General features: G+C 44.2%; 1 protein-coding gene across 1 annotated transcript; it reads left to right on the top strand.

Moving 5' to 3' along the window:
• Positions 1-110: 110 nt before the first annotated feature.
• Positions 111-14011, top strand: Eno (alpha-enolase). Its single transcript, XM_075685184.1, has 8 exons — positions 111-259; positions 740-831; positions 4212-4436; positions 5560-5845; positions 8218-8384; positions 10933-11122; positions 12599-12715; positions 13198-14011. Exons 2-8 carry the CDS (start codon positions 747-749, stop codon positions 13427-13429), a joined length of 1302 nt encoding a protein of 433 aa, XP_075541299.1. The 5' UTR covers positions 111-259; positions 740-746; the 3' UTR covers positions 13430-14011.
• The last annotated feature ends 2713 nt before the right edge of the window (positions 14012-16724 follow it).

Raw genomic sequence — 16724 nt, 5'->3', positions numbered from 1 at the left:
TGAAGAAAAATATTAGCAAATAGCGCAAGTACACAAAGCAAGGCGAAGTAAGTAGGAGGCGTCATCTTCTTCAACGCCCCTGGCGGTCGTTTTCACTGCCCCACTCCCACGTCGCCTCCTCGTCCTCGTTCGTGCGCCTGTCTGAACGTTCCTTGTGTGCCACAGTCGATCGGCACGGGTCAGTTCGACCGGGAAGACCTGTCAAGCTTGTGCGGCCAAGCAGCCTGCTCTTTCGCTTTACTTGCGGCCTCGCTAAATCGTAAGTGAACGCCTTTTTGCACGTAGGGCAAGGCGGCGAGCGGGATCCCCTCAGTAACCCTCCCAGCGAAGCCGGCTCGAATTCACCCTTCCTTCCTGGGGTGACATTGTTCGACCTTGGGTTCGAAAAGGTAGTGCTGCCCAGTACTGACGCGGCTAACGAATCGAGCAGCGCTTCCCGTCATCTATATTGTCATACGTGATCGGCGCTTCTGCATCGGCCCGATTTTTCTTGACGTTTCAGCCGGTGCTGCTGAATCGGCAATGAATAGTGAGCTCCCGATCGTCATCTAGAGCATCAAAATCACTCTGTTTGACAGTTTAGTCATATGTTGCATCACTTCGAAGTAAATAGATTTGTTGTGTTTTCCGGCGTGCTTTCGTGCTAGCGGATGCGTTGTGCCGAACCGTTTGTTGTTGTTAAAGGCAGGACTTCGGTACTTCGGTTGTTATTTGGCTTTAAACGCTAATTTTCTCGCAGAGTGATAATGCCGATCAAGAAGATATACGCCCGCCAGATCTTCGACAGCAGGGGCAACCCGACCGTGGAAGTCGACTTGCTGACTGAGAAAGGTATGAACGATGTTGTGGTATTTCGATAGGTCATAGGTCGATGCAGGGTGATGACGCTTTGAAGGTCACGTATTCGCACGAACGCACTGCTGATGCTGCAAGATTGCGTTTTGTTGCCTATGACCGGCTGGCGATGCGTTCTTTATTCCGTATATTTCATTATGTGCTAACCTTTAAAGCGTGTAAGCTTGCCTTGCCTTGCCTTGTATTTCGTATACCTCACAGGCTCCAGACGCAGTATTGTGTGAGAGGGGCGGTACAGGTAACAATTGTGGAGCAAAAACGTGTTTTTGTTACATAAGTATGAACACAACGAGAATCAAATAATAAGCCCTGCTTTTCCAGGAATAGTAGTGCAAGAGCGCATCCACGGGAGTGCTTCATGAAATGCTGCAGAGGGCTTGCAGTATTTTTTTTATTGCTTGCTCATACAAGAAGACTGGCAGCAATTTCAAAAGTTAATATAGGGTAATATAGGGTAACCAAGATGTGAACTAGCCGCAATAAATGAGTTTGCTAATAATTACCCCAGGGTCAAAAACGACAGCTGTCACTGCTTAGGAGGTTGTTAGCATTCGCCGAGTTGGAATGCATCCAACAAAGCTTGGATAAAAATAAGAGCAGCACAAAGGCCCAGAAGGTAGTGTATTTTGAGTTGCTTTTGAGCTCAGTTTTATCCTGTTGGCCTTGATATGTCTCGAATGTATTTTTGCTTTGATCATGGATGTTGCCAAAACTGGCCTGTATAACCTGCGTATGTATAGGACAGCAGCAGGCATAGCACATCCACTACTTTTTCTGCAGGAAGTTTTCAAGAGCCTTTAGGGCACAGGAATTTCTTAATTCGCTGTATCCAATAACAGAATGCAATTTTCTCTGGGCTTCTGAGTTCGCACGTTTACCAGAAAGCATGTGCCATTTAAAATATTTTAAGTTGGTAAGAGTGTTATAGAGTTGGTAAAAGTAAGAGAGTTGGTATGTGTTCCCTGCTGTAGCTGGGAACACATAAAATCAGCAAGCTGCTGTGTATGCACATGGACTCTCAGGAGTGGAATGATAAATACTGAGCACAGATTTATGGTGTCCTTGAAACGTGCATGTGCGAAAAGACCGTGTATTGTGCATTGGGTGCACATTAAAGGGGCCTGGGACCTCTTCTCATAAATATCGAGAAATGCATTCTAAGTTAAGACTGTTTCAGAAATACGTTGCCACAAGAAGTACTTCAGTGGGTTCAGCAGAAGCTTAGTTATTGGCAATCAAACGTCTTCTACGCGATGCTTCTGCTCCTTCTTCAACGACTTGCACTGCGAAGGCTAAGGCGAAGCAAGGCACACCCGCAATGCTCCGCCTACTGAACGTCACTGTGGAGCGCAGTTCTAATTTGATTTTGGATGTTCATGTAGGCGGCACCACTTCCTATTTTGATGCCTACAACGTGCCAGACACAGTTGCCCTTATGTGAGCTGCAGTGTGCTCAGTCAGTGGACTCATCGTGGTGGCCGTGGTATTCACTCTATTCTGAAGACCGCAGCTACATGCAACTGTAGTGTGTATGTGCAACATTTGGTTTCTGCTCAACAGGGCTTGAGTGTGCGCTCATATGCTCCAGCCTGGCCATGTTATGTGGTGCGGATTGGCCTTGTCCTGCACCAGCTAGACTGACAGATAGTAGCCACATCCAACTTGCGCATCTTGAAGCGTCATCAATAGCTCAATTTGAAGCAAAGTCTGCCAAGGCATCTTACCAAGAGTGAGCCCGTGCTGGGTGTGTGTGGTCTGACCTTAAGTTTTGCATGGTTCGAGACAAGTTGAGTGTTCAAAATTGGAGTCACAATGGCTACGACACTGATGAAGTGGGGTGGCAAAAGTTCAATTCCTATTTGGGCGACCACAGGCTAGCGTGGCCGAAGTTCGAAAGCAGATTTTTGCTTACTTCAGCCTGTTTATTACAGTGCATCAATAAATGTGCATAGTAACAGTAGGAAGAAGTGCATTGATCCAAACACCCTTCATGATTGAAGTCAGCTACTGGCCAATAGCAGCCATGTATGGGAATCTGCTATGTTCTGAAATAAAGCGTCCAGACAAGATTGAGGAGCAGGCTTCAGTTGAAAAGAGAGCGTTTGAGAAAAAAAGGTGACTTCACACTCCGCTTGCAAGCTCCACGTGCCGGGCACGACTGCAAAATTTGGCTGAGATGTTCACCACAGCGTATGCTATTCACAGCCTGTGTTCTGTCACCAAGCCTGAGGAGAACCCCAGGTGGTCAAAATTATTCCAGTGTTCCCCGCTACAGCATGCCTCATAATCATATCGTGGTTTTGGCATGTAAAACCCCAGAATCTCAAATGTCTCATTGTGGTTGGAACTGATGTAATGTTGCAAAACTGCCAGTCACCTTGCCCCATCTAAATTGCTAGGTAACTTGGACACAAACTGAAAAAAAAAAAAAAGGAAATGGCTGGTTTGCTTGTACCTAAATGTCCTGCTTTTTGCGGAGCTCTTCTACGCTCATGACTCTTCTTGTACAGGAACTCTGAATCTGGGGTTGCTTTGCACTCAAATCTAAATAGACAGTCATTTTTTGCATTCCGCTCCCATCGTGATGGCACTGTTGAGACCAGGAATTGCATCAGTAAGGAAACTTAATGCAGTGTCCTTAGTATGCTTCATCCGCACCAAGCATTAGTTTGGTAGACCTGTTCACACGGCTTAAGTTCGTCAAGCATACATGGTACATATCACATGAACCATAGAGATAGAACATGTCCACAGACCTGTCCTTATAGGGAGTGTCTATGTAGCTCAAACAGGATGGTTGGTGCATGAGTGTACCGATAAGGAACATGCATAGCTTATCAAGGGCAATGACATAATCTTCTCATAGCCTGCCTTATACTGTAGATTTTTCCATTGTGATCTTATTTTTGTGATGTAGTAGCAAATACAATCTGACAATACATTGCCATTTAACTTGTTCTATTCATTGTTTGCAATTGTGGTTCACCAATAATCTTTTTTAAAAAATATTTATGAGCATTATATATAACTAAAATAAATAAATAGCAGCTGAAAATCTCAAGCCTACTTACACTGCAGTTTTTTTTTTTCTCTTTAGATACATGTATTATTTTTGTGGCTGTGCATACATGTCTGTCTGTGCCAGAGCTTTAAAATGGCACGGGAAACCGTAATCGAGCCAAGTTAGTTTATGTACAATGTGGCAACATTCATAGTAACTCCACTCAAAACATAACATCTATCACACATTATTTACCTGCTTAAATGGCAAGCGAGTTCTGAGCCAGTTTAGCCAAATTTAGTACATATTTGCCTCCTATAAATGGTTTTCGCAATGCGCAACCCACCTTCCGCAGGACTGTTTCGTGCTGCTGTGCCATCGGGAGCATCGACTGGAATCCACGAGGCCCTCGAACTGCGTGATGGAGACAAGTCCAGGTACATGGGCAAGGGCGTTTCCAAGGCTGTGAACAATGTGAACCTAGTGATTGCACCCCAGCTCATTGGCAAGAACTTCGACGTCACCGACCAGACGGCCATTGATGAATTCATGCTTCAGCTGGATGGCACCGAGAACAAAGGTCAGTGTTTGTGCTCGTGTTATTTGCAGAAGTGTGCTGGTGGGGAACGTGCGCAAGGTGAAGCAGCAGTGGCGTGTAGAAACATTGACAGACAAGCGAAAACGTTGATTCTTTATGGCATACTTTTGCAAGTCTTTAAAGACAAGACATATAAATACTCGAACTGTTTATTTTTCATCTAAATGTGCAAAATAGAACCAAAAATAAGCGTATTCAATTAAAAAAAAATGGCTGAAACCTGATCAGCAATAGGGGTGCAACACCACACAGCATGCTGCAGGCGAGCTTCACCCCAAGCCACGTATGGCTTTGTTTAGAATTTGTACAGACAGTTGTCGTAGGATCTGAAATACAAGTGTACATTGCATTTCCTCTACACTGCATGCATGATACCACTGCACCTGGGGACCTTGCCAAACTTCCTTGTCTTGTGTTTCTGCTGTAATCCAAGAAGTTATTGCTGCTTGTCATTCAGTGCCTGGCATTCAGGCTTAGACTTACTGCCTATCATTCATGCTAGAAACGCTGTACTCAATATCAAAACTCTGATAGAAAAAAATTTTTTTTTTGTTCTGGTTTATGAAGGGTGAAGCTGTCATGGGCTGTATTCCGACTTTAGTAACTAATAATCTTGGGCTCAAGTGCCCTCCAATGGACAGACAAATAGGTAGAAAACATAATTAAGAATTAAGTTTGTTGCAATGTGCCTACTGCTCATCATTCATCAGGCATGACGTTTATTCATTGTTGTACAATTCCTCAACTGCTTTCTCTCTTCGAAAGTGTGATATTCTAGCACTTGAAGCAGAAGTGATAAAGGCCTGAAATATAAAACTGCTGGAAGCTTTTTATTATTATTCCTTTTTCTTTATGGGAGCACCAAGTTCATAACTTCTTAACTGCACCCAAAAGACTGATCTCTTAGTTCTGTCAACTGCTAAAGCATCCAAAGTGGACAAATATAGTCATGTTGGATAAGAACTTACATGGAGCTGTTGCATTGCTCACATTATATTTACTGAAATTGTGTCCAAAATTGCTTCAATGCTATATGCCATACTCGCCTATAACCAGATTAGCCAAAGCGAAATTTCGTTGCAGTTGGTCTCTTGTTTGCATGCAGGCAACCTGGGTGCGAACGCGATTCTCGGTGTGTCGCTGGCGGTGTGTAAGGCGGGTGCAGCGCAGAAGGGAGTGCCGCTCTACCGCCACATTGCCGACCTGGCGGGCAACTCGAAGGTGGTCATGCCGGTGCCTGCTTTCAATGTGATCAATGGTGGCAGCCATGCTGGCAACAAGCTGGCCATGCAGGAGTTCATGATCCTGCCAACGGGCGCCCCCTCTTTCACCGAGGCAATGCGCATGGGCTCCGAAGTGTACCACACCCTCAAGGGTGTCATCAAGAAGAAGTGAGGATCACCAGCTTCCTTCTCCGTTTGTTTGATGCCACACGCTCGCACTTATGTGTGTCTCCAGTGTAATTGAGAGATCCTGTTCACTTGCTGCCATTGACCTTTGAGCAAGTGCGCTCTTGCCTTTTTCTCTCTTGCGCATCTTGGAACTGTTTGCTGTTGCTTTTTATTGTGCCTCCACAAAATATAAATGCTTGTTAGATATAGAACTAACGACAGAACAATACACCTGGCACAGTGCAGCCTCCAAGCTTTGCCACTGCACTGCTAATTTCGGTCCCTAGTGCATCGCCAATGTGCGTTACGCATTGGCATTGCCACCACTTAATCGGAGACACTAGCCTTCATTGCATTGTTTAAAAAGAATTCTGTCTACACCCAGGGGAGGGCCTCTTATCACCCTGCCTTGCTTGCTTTAAATTGTGCTGTACCCCTCTCTTATGGTCCTTCCTAAAATCATCACTGCCAAGTTTATGCTTCAAGACCACAAGTGCCATAGAAACCTGTCGCGTATGGAAAGCTGGAATGCTTGATCTAGTTGCTGGCTTCAATAACTGAGCAACAAGGTTTATAGCAGTGAGGACACAAGCAGCAGTGGAATGACTTGAACCTATTCGTGTGATAGTTGACGCGATACAGTGCACATGTTTTCAGTTTAATTTTTGGTTCTGTGTAGTTTGCGTGTAGCATTAATTAGATATGCTTGTTAATAAATCAAAAGCAAAATCCATACAGGGAGTCTGGTTACGTTTCCCACAAACTTTACTTACACACGAAGTGTGAAATAGAGCTAACATATTTTGTTGCATATTCGTCATGTAATCCTAAGTTGAACCTCGGTGCAGTCAACTTGCATTATTTCGACCATGACGAGACAGCTGAAATTGATCAAGTTATCCGGCATGTTAAACAATATGCAGAAAAAAAGACTCCAAAATGCACATCTGGTTCATTTGGCAGTATTTGCCCGATTCAAAGACGCCCCCAGAATCAAACCCTTGGCCACTTTCCATGTGTCCAAAGTAGAAACCTAACGTGTGCCCAAATTTTTAGCAACAAAAATGGGAAAGGGTCTAAATATTATGTGCGCATTAGTGGCCGGTTTCCTGAAGTCAGCTTCGCTGCAGTGTTTTTAGTCGCTTCGTCGCAGTACAGTCGTGTTATGCGTTATGCGGTAAAGCGGACGGACGCTGCAAACGCGGTTTTAGAATTCGATTCTGACCGCGCAGGCAATTTCCGGCTCAGTTTTCTTGGAAAGGTGCCATAGGGGTCAGGCGCATGCATGCTGACTGTTTGAATTCTGTGGTGAAGACCAATTTTAGGATCGAAATAACCAAAGGTAGCCCCATAGAAATGTGGGGACGTGCCACCTGGGACCTTTGATCAGGATCGAATTAATGGAAGTCTAACATAACATAACAAAATAAATATATAATTTGGTAGGCCGCGCTTTATTTTACTGGAATATTCTCCTGCCATAACAAAATTGAATATGTGTGGTTTGACATGGTATCGATTATAATGAAACAAATTTTTATTTAAGCACACCTCAAGATGTATATTCTGGTTGCAAAAATGTCAAACATAGTTGCCAACTGATTTTTTTACTGCTGATTCTTTGAACCTGGCACTGCCACCTAGCCATCTAGCACGTATCTGTAACAGCAATAACCAAAATTTCAGATGTTCCACAATATTTCTGGCATCAACAAAGTTGCTGCCATGGAAACTGCAATTTTTGTTGCATATTCCTGACAAAGCAGCACTGGTTCGGTTAGGCCTAGTGTCTTCAGCAGTGCACTCAGGATAGTGATTGGTGACGAGCCATTGTGATAAGCTCGCCACCAATGTGTTCACGCTCTTAGACCTTATCGGGGATCTTGCTCAGACACACAGGCTTGACTGATGACTGCGGTAACGGAATACAAATCCGTGAGCAGGCCCTTTCATGTCCAAAAACTCTGTCCACAACGTGCACATTCTGGCTGATGACTTGGCTTGGTTGGATCACAGTTGGCCAGCCAATGTGCCAATGTTGTATTCATGGCAGCGCAGAACGCACGTGTGTAATTTATTATTCCAATGCCTCATCCAGTGCTTTAGGATGACCACGGTTATCCAAGTCAGCAGAAGATCCTTTGCTGTCCCGTCGGGAGCACCTCACTTGCATTTCTCTCCCATAGACATTATCGCAATTTTCCCCCCCAATATCTGTGTGTATGCTTGTAAATAATATTGGATACCACAAGGGTACTTTCTTTGTGTTCGATGTGACTTTACTATAACGAGGCTTTACTGTATTATTAACCTGCCTACATTTCCCCCAATTTGTACCACTGCTTAGGCTCAACGTTCATGTTGGTGTACAGGTTCGGCTTGGATGCCACTGCTGTTGGTGACGAGGGTGGCTTTGCGCCAAACTTCCAGGACAACAGGGAGGCCCTCGAGTTGCTCCAGGAGGCCATCAATTTAGCTGGGTACGGAGGACAAGTTGAAATTGGAATGGACGTTGCTGCCTCGGAGTTCTACAAGAATGGTGAGGAATTGTTTTCCTTGCATGATTTTAAGCATGACTGTTTTCCATATGAATGAATAGACCATTTATGTCAGAATGGCTCATTGGCCTAAGTGAAGAAGAGGGTTGCAGGAGTATAAAGGGAAAAATAAATAAAAGGGAAGGGGGGATTGCTAAACCAAGAAAACGGCCTTGCGGTGTAAATCATTAGGGTGTTGGGGTTATACAGTCCATCTACAACGACATGACCTGTATAACGAAGGATTATGTCCCGGCTGAGATCCTATGTGTCATATGTATTGTGAATGCCTTTACTATGAACACTGCTAACAAATTTACCTCTACAACGAAGGAATTTGGTGTCCCTGGTGGCTGATTTGTTGCTTTGCAAAGAATGCATGTACAGTCAACGACTGAATTTTCGGACGCCCAAATTTTCGGACATGCCTGATATTTCGGACGTCTTCGCGGCACCGCCACGAGCCCCATAGAATCAATGTATACGGACATCTGAAGTTTCGGACGCTCGAACCTCCCGCCGTCCAATTTTCCGGACTTTTTGATGCGACGGAAGGTCCTTTGGCTCCTCGCGCAGCGCCCTTGCGCAGGAAATCGACTTGCAGCCGAAGCATATCACCGCTTTGAATCACAACTAGCCAAATCTAGCCGTCACACACCGATTTGGTCTGGCCACGCTGGTTCTGTTCATCGCCGCACTTCCGCCTCCGGCGGAGTTTTTGGAGCGGCGCGGCGGCGCCATTTCATTTGTTAGCGTAGGCCACGTTTTGGCTAGCGTGGTGTGTGGTTGTGCTTTCAAGTGTGCTCTGCGACGCTAGGCCTAGGTGCTTCGACGCTCGTCTGCGAACTGCACTGTTCGAAACTTGAGGATTTCGCTTGCCTTCGATGGCCCCCACTCCGTCTTCGTCGTCCTCGCCGATGGCATCGAAGCGCGGAAAGCAGTACCATCGGTTAACGATGGAGAAGAAAGCCGCCATTATTAAGCAAGTCGTGATCGGCCCATCGCAGGCTGACGTGAGCAAGAAGTTCGGCATGGAGCGAGGAGTCAGGTTGTGGGGGATTCGAAAGACTCCGATGTTGAAAATGAGGAGCCAATGCCTGCGCCGCCTACAAGCGCCGAGTTGACGCGAGCACTGTTGACTCTTTCATCGGTGTACAGTGCTGAAGTGACCCTTGCTCAGATCGAGGTGAATATGATCGCATGCAACTGGAACACCGTCCAAACAGCAATCAACAAGTTCTTCAAGCCACTGCAGCAATAAAACCGGCTGCCCGACGATGCACATGTACATAATAAACCGGCAGTCGGCTGCATACAGAGTTTTTGAATGCGTTTTTTTATAGCCACTTCACTGATGCTTTGGCTGGGTTTCGGAAACCTGGTACTTTTCCCTTTACCTCTAGATCCGAGAAAAAATGAAAAAAAAAGCGCATTTTTTGCATGCATTCATTTTTTCGGACTGCCTGAATTTTCGGACATTTTTACGTTCCCTAGAGGGTCCGAAAAATCGGTCGTTGACTGTAGCGGTGCACTCTGCGCTAGCCCTAACCGCAGTGCTCGCTTCACACTTGACGAGCGTGCAGATTTCACTAGTAGGCCTACTACACTACAGGCATCATTCAGCTTGTATGCTGCTTGTGGCGATGCGTCAGCGGGTGCGACAGCTGACGAACACGTTACATTTAATCATGAAGTGACAATGTAATCGTAACTGACAACTGACGACATCGTCAAGCCACCTGGGTTGGAAAGAATGCGAATGTGTATGAAGGCAACAGTGATGAAAGTCCTGTAAACAAACCATGAATCTTGACTGCAAGGGAGGCGATTGCACCATACGATTATCTGAAGCTTTACTTAGCTCTTGCGTTTCGCTGCTGAGCATGCTGTGAACTTCGATGCAATAAGGTTGACTGCAGTTGCCCATTCTGTCAAATAGTGCAAATCTAAAAAATGATGACTTGTTTCACTATGTCTCTCTTGAATTCGTTAGATAAAGGTTTTCTTTTATTGAGTGTACTTGCTTAGCCTACGTTTTCGTGAGCTGCACAGTACACGACTTTTACAATGAAGTGACATGTGCAAAGAAGTATTTTCGAGGCTCCAAACACTTCATTATACAGGCATTTGGCTGTATGTGAATTTTGCCTTGAGATGTGGCTTCATGGCAGTGTAAGTCACATCTCAAGGCAATCGCCATTCTAAGTTTTTCTCTCCTAGGGTGATTTTCTTGGGGAAAAAGCCAGCGTAGTGCTGCATTCAATTTGAGCCACTGTTTTCACTTGATCTTTCTATGGCCAGGCGAAAATAAGCGTTCACAGCAAGGGATAACATTTGTTCATCACATTCAGTTGCCTAAGCTCTGCCAAGACACTCTGCCACTAAAGGAGTTGCTATTTTCCATGGCACCCCCATAAAAAAAAAAATAATAATAAACTTATTCGATTTCAGTGTCATCGCTTTCCAAAAGACTGCAAATTATTGCCGTTGATTTAAGCAGTGCTATTGAAGACATGTAGTGGGTGCACTGAACAATTCACATTCTTGCAGGCAAGTACGATCTTGACTTCAAGAACGAGAATTCCAACCCTGATAATTACCTGGACCGGGATGCGCTGAAGGCTATGTATGAGGATTTCATCCGGTCTTACCCCATCGCTTCCATTGAGGACCCCTTTGAGCAGGACGACTGGGATGCCTGGACTTCCCTTAACACGGCAACGCAGATCCAGATTGTCGGGTAAGCTATGGCTGGCTGGTCACAGAGTTGAGGGTTGCTCGTCATTGGACGACATTTATACTCAAGGGTCCGAGGGGTTCTCAAACTGGGTTCCATGAATGGAGTCTTAAAAGTCTCGTGAGCACTCGGAACAAATTTGACCCCATTCCATTTTTCCTGATTCACTTCCACAATTTATCAATTTAGAGAACAAATACTGCATTGCATTTTGGCTTTGACGGCACCACGCCACATTCGCACTTCAGTTGTCAGCGAGAAACCTGTGCAGCAGCAGCACGCAAGACTCGTCACTTAAAAGGAGAATCTAACATTCACCCGTTTTGTAGCACGAAGCTACAAAGGAAGCTGATACAGGCTTCTCGGGAAGAAAGCATCGCAGTTGAAAAAAAATTTGTCCTTGTCTGGGATCAGGACGAATCTTGGAGTAAGGCCAGACCAAGACAAATTTTTTTTACTCTGTGAACCTTTCTTTCTGAGAAACCCGTATCGGTTTCCTTCGTAGCTTCGTGCCACAACACGGGGGTGAATATTGAATTGTCCATTTCATGAACTTTCCTCCACCTTGCAAGGTTCTACAAAACTGATTTGCCAAGACTGATTATTATGCCACTTGCGGGCCCATGGTAGTCGTGCCGAGCGATTTTGGGCCCGTTGGTGTCAGCACGGAGTGGTTTCAAAAGAGGCTGGTTTGCTAGTGTGCTGCATCACTTTCATAAAAACGAAAAAACATGCAACAAGCGTTACGATACGCGCGAGGGTCACTGCCTGCATGCCGGGTGATGTAGGCATTTAGACTTAGTATTGTTATCTGTACTATCAAAGACCATTCGGTAGAGTGAGTGACTTGTTGCGACGTTTGAAAAGAATACGATACACTTTTGTGTGTCTGACACTTTGTTCACGTGATGACGCCAATTTATGACATGCAATGCTTGTAAAACAGTCTGACCTACTTATAACGATTTGAGATATACCAAATTATTGGCTATAACGACCACATTTCATTGCATTCACAATTTTAGAACATCTTCAAAAGTGCCGTCCTGTTACAATAAACTCTTCAAACCCATTCACGGTACAAGCAGGGTGCGCATGAAAAGCATTCATTGTGCCATGGTTTGAGTGCACTTGAAAGACATCCGAATGGCCAGTTAATTATGAAGCCCCTGTGTTGTCTTACAACGTTAAATAGCATTCTTAAATCCTTGGGATATTAAATGAATCAATAATTTGCTGCCTTTGCATTAGTACTCATTCGCCAGAATATGGAATGAATTCCCTAACGATTCGGTTTAGTCCTGTTACCTTCTCCAGGCGTGCAACAATCTGACCAGGACAGCATCTTGTGTAACCCTTGGTATCAGTTCTAAGAGCAGTAATGGCGAAGTCTTCTTGTTTTTGGAAAGCTATTTTTCTTAGCCTTTCCTATCTACTAGACTCGTGTCGGTGTTAACCCCCACGTGCTCAACTTTTCAGAGATGACCTGACTGTCACTAATCCCAAGCGGATTCAGACGGCCGTGGACAAGAATGCCTGCAACTGCCTGCTCCTCAAGGTCAACCAGATTGGCACCGTCACGGAATCGATCCGGGCGTAAGTTGAATAGCAGCGCTCTGTTGCAGAGTTTTTCACGCAGAAACAGCTTAGATCGCTTATAACGTAACCGCTTACAGTGCAGAACCGGCTATAATGTGACCTTTTCCGACTCCCATTTATCCTCCCATAGAAAGAACTCCATGCATATGCATACCGCTTATAGTGCAGCTGTGAGACAAGAAGTACCAGTTAAAATGCAATTTTTACAGGAAAATCCGGCAGACAGGTGTGGTAACAAGCGAGATCAAGACATTTAGTGATGGTATCTACTGATATCAAAATGCTATGCGCTCAAAATGTTATTTTTAAAGAAATCTTTTTAAAATTTGGATCATGAAAAGCGGGGAGTGCAAATCTCTACACGAGTAAATACAGTAATTGTTGCGCAGAACATTGTGGCACTGATCCACGTATACATTTGTCATTGCCTTTCATTGTGCTTCTAAGTTGGCCGTATCCACTCCTCTCTGCACATTCAGTCATCAGCTGGCACGCAAGAGTGGCTGGGGCACCATGGTGTCCCACCGCAGCGGTGAGACCGAAGATTCGACAATCGCAGACATCGTGGTGGGTCTGAGCGCGGGACAAATCAAGACTGGTGCCCCCTGCCGTTCCGAGCGTCTGAGCAAGTACAACCAGCTGCTGCGTATCGAGGAGCAGCTTGGAGGCAATGCTGTCTACGCCGGCAAGAACTTCCGCCACCCCCAGTAGGCCGAACCAACAAGGAAGGAAGCAATGTCGCTGACCCCTTTAACTCTTCCTTCTAGACACTTACATCGTAGAGGTGACAGTATATACCTGCCTTGGTTTTTTTTTCTCCGCCCCGGTGCGAGGCAGTCTTCCTTTTTTTTTCCTTCTCTTCAAAATTCTGCTAGTCACCAAAAATAAAATTGCCACAGTGCTTATCTTTTGTGGTCATTACGAGGCTTTCGACATCTAAAAGGTCCCATGTTTTGGGACTGGTGCCATCTGCCTCTAGCTCTGGATGATGCTATTGCCGTAATGTGGTGGCATAGGTGTTACAAGCACCGACTTAAGATCCGGTGAAGTGCTGCTGTGCAGCATCACTGCAGGTGACTGCTTGGCAGGCATTTTAAAGTTCCTGTGTGGCGAGCGTTCTGGAAGCCTTTTATTTTCCCTCACCCATGTCCTGTTCCTTGCTCTCTCTCTCTCTACATGTGTGTGTGTGTGCATGTACAACACAGCCACTCTCTCATGTTTAGTGAACAAAATCTCCTGGGGCTGTGGAGCCATTTGTGAGAGTTGTTGAATAAAGGCGATCATGAAAATTTCCTTTTGCCTCATGTATTTGATAACTAAACATGGAGGGCTTCTGGATGGCGTTCACCAACGAGTGTGTGCGTTGGACAAGTATGTTGTTATTGTTGCAGGCTGAATATATTATTGATGATAGACAACTATGGAAAAAATTACGACAGATCCAATGCACGTGTTGGAATCAGTGGCGTAGGCAGGAATTTTTTGTAGGCTGTGGGAGAAAGGTCCTGGGTGGTTATACATATATACATATATGTATGTATATATATATACATATATATATATATATATATATATAGTGCATGTGCATATATAGTGTAGTGCATGAGCTTCATGCTTGTGGCTGCGTTTAATATGCTTTATCTGCCCTAATTTCTAATTAATCTATACCTTTTTTAAAATGCAGAGGGCAATAAAACTTTGAAGAAAAATAATCACTACTAATTGCAGTGGCTCCACTTGTACATGTGTGCGTGGCACAGTGGTTTCAATACCGAGTTTCTGTGCTACAGGTCCTGTCGTCGGACAATTTTAATAATGTTAAAAAAAATTATCACTTTACATTATCACAAAGTCATTTAAAGCCAGAAGGGCGAAGTTTAGGCAAGTCCATGCATTAACCATCATTTCCATGCTGGCTTAACCGCCCCGCTTGCAGCTCCCGTAGACACCAGTGCCACAGTTCCGTATAATAATTACTATTGCATGAAACCCTATGGTTCATATGGCAATAGATTCAATAGTGGCCAACAACGTAATGGATATAATGAAGCAATTCTGGCTCCTCCTTGAACTTGGTTATAACAAAGTTTTATTGTGCGTGCATGCTTATTTATTTCAAAGTACCTTACAGGCCCCAAGGGGAGCATTGAGTAAGGGGGGGGGGGGCGTCGTTGAACAAACGACAAGAGAAAACAGATATATGAGCGCTAAAAAATGTGAGAGCTAAAAGTGTTTATAATGATCACGTTCTTGCAAAACAGTGCAACAAATAAAAACGCTAAATCAATACAAAGAGTTGTCGGGAAAGGAATGAAAAGTACCGTTCACGGTAACATAAAAAGCGATGTAACACTCGTCCAAACTAACGTACATAGCGCGAGTGCATAAAGCAAACAAAATTGAAACAATAACAGCAAAAAGAAAGTCGTGACCCATATGTGACATGTATTATATGACATGACATATGTACAGAGGAATAGATTTGTTATGATGAAGACTGTAGGTTCAGTAGTTGTCCGAATTTATCATTGCTCATTTGAGCGACAGTGCTGTTAGGAAGCGAATTCCATAACCGAATCGTTCGTGGTAGAGCCGAGAAGTTAAATGCGGTTGTGTGAGTGAGGCTTAAATCATAAAGTTGTCGTGATGTGCAAGACGCGCGTTCCAGTGGCAAGTTTGATAGCTTCATTTGGTGAACATATCTATGGAGCAAGGACAGGAGTGCTATGTCACGTCCTATGTCCTTTTCCTATGTCAAGGAAAAGGTCGAGTTTCATTTGAGTAATGCTTGATCGGTAGCTGTAATTTCGGGAAATAAATTGACTAGCTCGGTTTTGGATGGCTTCTAACATGCGGTTTAAGTATTCATGGTAGGGAGACCATATAGGGGACGCGAACTCAAGCTAAGGGCGTACAAATGATACGAATGCTAATTTACGGATGTTAGATGGGCAATTACGCAAGTTACGACGAATATACCCAAGAGATTTGGAAGCGTTTGTGCATATGGTTGCAATGTGAAAGGCCCAGGAAAGGCTCGGTGTAAGATTTATGCCTAGATATTTATATGCTGATGCTTGAGATACTATATTTGAGTTTATATAATAGGAAAAGCTATGACTTGATGTTTTTCGCATAAATGTCATTAGTTGGCATTTAGACGAGTTAAGTTTCATTTGCCAGTCTTCACACCATTTGGTAACGAGATGAAGGCCTTCTTGAAGAATGCGATGGTCATCAAGGCTGCGAATTGGTCGATATAACATACAATCATCGGCGAAAACATGCATGCAGGATGAGATGTTATTGGGCAGGTCATTGATGTAAATAAGAAAAACCAAGGGTCCTAGTACGCTACCCTGCGGTACACCGGAAGTGGCATATGCAAGGGGTGACGTAAAATTACTAACGACTGTAAATTGCTGACGATTTGTTAAGAAGTTACGAATCCAGGAGAGTGTTAAGCAGCCTAATTTGAGAACGGATAACTTGGAAATTAAACGGCAGTGAGCCACACGGTCGAAGGCTCTGGAGAAGTCAAGAAAAAAGCAATCTGTTTGAAGATTACGGTCCATGTTAAAATGCAAGTCTGTAGTGAATTCTAGTAACTGCATCTCACATGGCAAGCCTTTCCTAAACCCACGTTGCTTAATAAAGAAAATATTTGATTCCAGATGATGATATATGTGAGATGCAATGATATGTTCAAGCATTTTGCAGCAAATACTTGCCAATGATATTGGACAATAGTTTTCTGGGGAATTCTTGCTACCACTTTTGTGTACTGGTATCACTTTTGCAATTTTTCAGTCTAAGGGAAGCTGGCCTGATGGTAACGACTGGTGGAAAATGCATAAAAATTTGCTAGATAGGGTGACTGTATTCTTTAAAATTTTTGAGTTAATATTATCGACACCCGAAGAAGTAGTCAACTTAAGGTTATTTACGACACCTGTCATACCATCCTGTTATATTGATGGATTGCATGTACTGGTAATCTAGATCA

The sequence above is a fragment of the Dermacentor variabilis genome, chromosome 3 (genome assembly GCF_050947875.1).
Source record: "Dermacentor variabilis isolate Ectoservices chromosome 3, ASM5094787v1, whole genome shotgun sequence".
NCBI lineage: Eukaryota > Metazoa > Arthropoda > Arachnida > Ixodida > Ixodidae > Dermacentor > Dermacentor variabilis.
Note: the sequence above shows the minus strand (reverse complement) of the source record. Positions and strands in the feature narration are given on the sequence as shown.